Source organism: Perkinsus marinus, assembly GCF_000006405.1.
Source record: "Perkinsus marinus ATCC 50983 genomic scaffold scf_1104296975596, whole genome shotgun sequence".
Taxonomy (NCBI): Eukaryota; Perkinsozoa; order Perkinsida; family Perkinsidae; genus Perkinsus; species Perkinsus marinus.
The window spans coordinates 4,966-10,487 of NW_003200720.1; the positions used below are offsets into that span (position 1 = coordinate 4,966).

The following is a 5,522-nucleotide window of genomic DNA, read 5'->3' on the forward strand; positions in this document are numbered from 1 at the left end:
GGCAATATTCAGCACGTGCAAACTCGTAGTTTCCATACTGTTTATTCAAAGAACAATCAATAAAGTTGATGACTACAGTCGGGCTCATCACACCACCATCTGCTCACCTGCGCTGTAGTAATAAGTGTCAACTTCTGCCCTAGCGTGCCTCCAAGCCCTCTCATACGGAATGCTGACTGCGCATAATCTCTACAACACGAATCATCCATCATCACATCGTCAACTCAGCCCTCACCTGAACGTTGTGTCCTTCCCCAATGTGATCATCCCAATGCTCCCAGCCGGCTGGGCTATGTCCATGCCTGTTGTGTGAATGTGATCGTAAAAGGTAAAGCGCCGTCTCGGGTCCAATCCCGAGTATGCTAGTGGAATGGCTTTACCGTTGTTCGACCGCTCTAGTACCTGCGGGTGGGATGGCAGTGTATGTGCTATAACTTTCCAACATCCTGTTTATATCAGGAACTCTGAATGAAATTCGTAGCACACGGTCTCGGTTTCATGCATACAACAGCATTGTTGGAGGAATATATATAAGCGTGCATTATGAAAGGACACTCTTAACTCACCAATCGCTGGTCAGAGCTGTCATCTAGGAATACGACCGCATCGAAGGCTGCCGCTGGTAAGGTACGAAGAAGCTCCTGAGCAATGTGCAAGTTGCTCACTCCCGTTATCAGCGCACCACAGTCTATCAGCGCATAGACGCCCTCGACAGAAGCAGCCTGAAACATTCAAACATGGCAGCAACCAGAGTACCATCGCTTAGCACTATCCCTTTGCGATCTTTAGTACTGACTAAACTCACATAGTTTCAATGCGATGCATTGGCTAGGAGTCTCGCTACCATAAGTAGGATACTTCTCGCAACAAGGTTGTACCACGCACCATAATACGAACACCAATATCTAGGGTCTGGCCGACTCAGTCGATCAGTGGTCAATCCGATGTTGCAGCCGTTCGAGTGGTAAGCATTCCCACACATCAACCATGCGCTTTTCCCCTTTGTTGAATATGTTATATTTTCATTGAATAACTAATTACAGCCTCTCATTCGCTGCACCACTCCATTGCCAAATATTCGTACATTAAAGGATCTTATACACGAACATTTCGACTCACCTGCTTCAACAGGTCATGTACTGTCCACTCAGGGGGAAGCGTTGCCAGCCGACCTCCATCCCCAATAACGATACCAGTGTCCGTAAGAGTAGCCGTGATATGTCCATCACAGCCTCGTTCATATCTAGTCAATGATCTACACACCCTGAAGAGCTCTCATGCTTACTGGCACTCTCCCATATGGGTTGGCAAGAGGTCATTGGGCGTGCCCGAGAAGCCCAGTCGGTGTCGAAACAACAGTGGCGAACCAAGCTCTTGCCCACTAGCAACCAGGACGCCTACCGAGAAAGAATTCCCCGAGTCATACGGACAACTATTACTGGGAGTGTGTGAAAGAGCATCTGGGAAGGCTAGATTGGATAGATAGTGGATGGTAGCCGAAGGCGATGTCCGACGCATGAGGCGCCATAGTATCTCTGAAAGAGTGTCTGTATTCTCATGGGAGATATCAGCATCAGGATGGTTGTAAAAGGATCATAAATTTACCAGGTATTCTCGTCAATGCAAAATTGGCTCGCACCGACACAAGGGGTACAGCCCATCACGAAACTTTTCTGCAGTCCCCAGTCTTCACGCGGACCAGTCGGCACTCACCCATCTGATTGTCATCGCGAGGATCAACAAGCTCCAACGGCCACAGGGAGTTCCTGATAGAATCCATCTCGTCATCATCACCGTTACCATCAATATTCGAGTCAAAATCGCGCCAAGCCGTGCCTGGAATGCATCTTCATAAATCAACAGTCATTGAATGCGACGTACCAGTAGTGTCCTTTTCCGTTCCCTTCCCTACGTCGATCAACGGTGTGCCATCCCAAGTGAAACCTCGGACTCGGGCCCCAGCTTCACGCGCCCACTGGACCCATCGCAGACAGTCGGCTCGTCTGCAGTGGGGGATTCCGACATCAGCCTGCATGCCCTCTCGCGAATCCGTCAGCAACACTTTGAAGTCCGCCATCCTCAACCCATTGCAACGATATGCCAGCAAAGTGAAGCCAATAAGCACATCGGGATGGGAGAACTCCGAGGTCGCGCTAGGTCTGTCTTTACCCACGTAGGGTACAGCCAACAGTCTCCGTGACTTAGATGTGGATGGGGTAATCCAGCTTGAGGGAAGCAAACCGTAATCAATCAAATACCTCTTTCCTAGTAGGAAGGGGAGAATAGTCTGCAGCCACTGCCGTGCCAACAGCAGGAGCTTCACATCTCTATCCCCCAGCGCTCGGCACAGGCTCGTCGCCTCATCATCGTTACCATTAAGGAAGGCAACCAAAGCGCTGTCCGTGAGTTCAAGGGCGACCGAATTAGATCGTAACCAAATCAGAGTCCACTTGCATAGCCATGGTAATAGGAGATGCTCGTAGCACCGACGGTCATAGAGGAGAAGGTGCGGCCTGTCCGAGAGCCATTCGTCTTCGATGCCTCGCCTCAGGGCTTTCTTGATATTTTCCGCGATCTCGAGAGCATCTTTCATGTCGCAAAACTCAAGCAAGCCGATGTTTTCCAGTAAGGGGCTGATAATATGCCAAGCGAGCTTCCATCGCAGGCCAGCCGACGCCTCAGGATCATCCTCGCTAGTTGGCTCAGTCATATCCAGCGGTCTCTTCTCACCAAGAGGCCATCGCAGCTCCGATCAACGGACACCCGTCCAGCCTTGAGCCCAGCCGAGCAAAGGATCGCCCTTGTGCCGTATTCTCCACATAAAAGCGCTGTCGCTCCTATGAACTCTTTCAACAGCGCTTCGCTCCATCTCGAGATTCCGTCATCACGACGAGCCAACCAATAGCAGTCATGCTGGTCGCAGACCATCTTTCCGTTACGGTCTGTGAAACTCAATTGAAGCCTCGGAAATTCAACGACAACAACGTGGCCATTTCTCCCCCAGACTAGCGCGTGTGAGGCAGCTTCCAACCTCTTGCATAGAGCAGCCAGTGACGAGAGATTCGAATCGGCAGCAGCAAGAGAGATATTCAGCAGTTCCAATGGTGAGTCCTGTGACCCTATGACTTCACGGTACACTCTGGCATGCGACCGATGCTTATCGCCGACTGGAAAATGGACTAACAATGCCGTTTGAGGCCGATCAGAATCTCGTTGCTTCAGCTCCCCCACAAGCTGTCCCTGGTTAACACCGCTTTGCTGCTGCCAGAACACATACTCCTCCAGCAACTGCTCAGGGAGAAGTCCCTTCAGAAATCTGTTCGGTACGAACATCTCTACGCCACGTTCCTCCGCTACATCTCGGGTAATGACGAGAGATTCTGCTGGGACTGGATTTTCCATCTCTCGCCGACCCCAATACACACTCAGCGTTCCACCCAGCATGACAGCTCGATCCTCAAGGGTATCTGATACCCTTGAAGATGACTTGCAAGCGTAGTCGCCTCATCACTGCACCACACGAGCTGTCTATAAGACTGTCGGCCATGACCAATGACGTCATAGACCATAACAAGGGGAGCAGGCGAAGATACCACCACGATATCTCGAGGGGAGCCTTGGGTAGCGAGACCCGAAAGAATGCACCAATTACCGCTGGGAGATTCCTCGCACAAGTGAAGCCTGTTCGGAACGAAGTCAGTCCAACTAGGCAATTCCGAGAGGAGCTTCCGAGCCCAGTGCTTTGACGGCAGCTTCTTCCCCTGCAATTCAGCTGGCGACCAATCCGGGTCTACTGCCCATCTCTGGATATCATAACGTAAGCCTACGAGCCGATACCACTTCCGGTAAAGTGACGATTCAACGAGCGCCACTTGGATGCTCTCAGTTGTGGTTTCTTCACCAAAGACTTCTGCAAAATCGGGGAATTGCAGCGCCCATTCAGGCAGTGTGCTCAGCTGATGCTGCTTCAACGTGATTCGTCCAAGGTTGACGTTTATTGTCAAAGCTGGAGGCTGCGTCACCCCGCGCAGCCACTCCACATAAGGCCGCTCCTCCCCTTTCTCTTCGTGATTGGAATCCGACTGGGGTATGAACACTCCGAGCAAACCGCTTTGCTCTTCCCAGAGTCTTCTTGAAGCACTTTGATTATTGCTATTTGACACCATCTCGACAACTTCCTCGAGGACTCCACTAGCCCATATCTGATCGGCTCTGAGTCGAAGGTAGATTGGCCTTCGGAAGAGAGTGAAGACATTCATGACCTCCACGTTGTAAATGCCGCCCAGGACACCCGAGGGAACCTCCGGATCGCTCCAACTGTGATGCATCGACAGATATACTTGAGCTTTCAATACTGTTTCGTAGACCTCGCTAGTCTCATCGTCATCCATTTGATAGCTGCCTCGGGCTGCTGCCAACAACAATAAGTGAGCATGGGCACAATTAGCATCTTCGTATCGTCGTTTCCGCATGCTTGATTCGCACCAACGAGAGACGATGCTCCAAATCTTCCCGGTGAGCTTCGACCTCAGGATGCTCATGCACTCGTCCATCTTCTCGCCCTCCACTTTTCCACCATACAACTCCGTCACATGTCCGACATATATGCACACGCGTGCGGCAAGTCGAGCAGCATAGAGAATGTATCTCTGGCTCGGAGCTGTGTCCCTGCCCGTATCCCGTTCAGCCGCCGCATCCACAAGGTCTCCCACCGCTACTGCTATTTGCTCAGGGCAGTGGAGTAGTTCGTTCATCAACAGACCATCACGTATATACGTATTCTCAACTGGTCCTGGAATCTTGAATGCCGTCGTCGACTGCGGAGTGGACGCCCAGCGACCAGGCTCGTACAGGGCCGCGTCCAAGACCATCTGCAACCTAGGATTCGCCAAGACCCCACATCGGTCACGATCCGAGAAGAATGCCAGCAAGAGTGGGATTCGGACATACGGTGCTGTCAAGATCGCCAGGATCCGCTCGATTTGAGACGGTGACAAGGCACCATCAAAATCAGGGAGATGCTTGAGGTATAGCACGTCCTCCTCCGAGTGAATTTCCTCATTGCCGTCACACAGTGTGGATGGATTCGCCATGCTCGGCACAGATCGACACTTCCCCTTCTTCTTCCACTGATCGATCATATGTCTCATCTTGTTTGCCCTGCTCACACCAGCACCATCATCCTTGCTATAGCCAGCGCACTGGTCAAGGTTTTTCATACCGAAACCTTCCACTGTGATCTTCCCCTTTTCGACGCGCCACTGTAGTCGAGCGTCGCTACTGCGATAGCCCTTCCTCGACGGATTTGGTAGTTTCTCACCGTTCGAATTCAGGACGATCTTCGACAGAAACACGACATCGCGAAGCCAACCTAGCTCCGGACAATGATCAAGAACATCCGACATCTCCCCGCTTAGCAGTTGGGGAACGTACTCGCGGCATGTTCCGCCGAGTCCCAGGTTCAATCCGAGCTGCTCTATCAGCTGCGTCTCGGCCGGGGCGACTTTCACACCAGCTACGTC

General features: G+C 51.7%; 2 protein-coding genes across 2 annotated transcripts in view; both read right to left on the minus strand.

The window, feature by feature from the left end:
- Pmar_PMAR025495 (hypothetical protein) overlaps positions 1–2,710 on the minus strand; it is a gene marked incomplete at both ends in the record, with an annotated part of 6,599 nt that extends 3,889 nt beyond the window's left edge. The window contains 8 exons of the mRNA XM_002765111.1: positions 108–189; positions 236–402; positions 567–722; positions 1,120–1,243; positions 1,286–1,397; positions 1,440–1,535; positions 1,714–1,836; positions 1,882–2,710. Coding sequence (XP_002765157.1) covers positions 108–189; positions 236–402; positions 567–722; positions 1,120–1,243; positions 1,286–1,397; positions 1,440–1,535; positions 1,714–1,836; positions 1,882–2,710 — 1,689 coding nt within the window. The remainder of the gene's footprint in view (positions 1–107; positions 190–235; positions 403–566; positions 723–1,119; positions 1,244–1,285; positions 1,398–1,439; positions 1,536–1,713; positions 1,837–1,881) is intronic.
- Positions 2,711–3,425: 715 nt separating this feature from the next.
- Positions 3,426–5,405, minus strand: Pmar_PMAR025496 (hypothetical protein; the record flags this gene model as incomplete). Its single annotated transcript, XM_002765112.1, has 1 exon — positions 3,426–5,405. The coding sequence occupies one exon, from the start codon at positions 5,403–5,405 to the stop codon at positions 3,426–3,428; it is 1,980 nt and encodes a 659-aa protein (XP_002765158.1).
- Between the last annotated feature and the right edge of the window lie 117 nt (positions 5,406–5,522).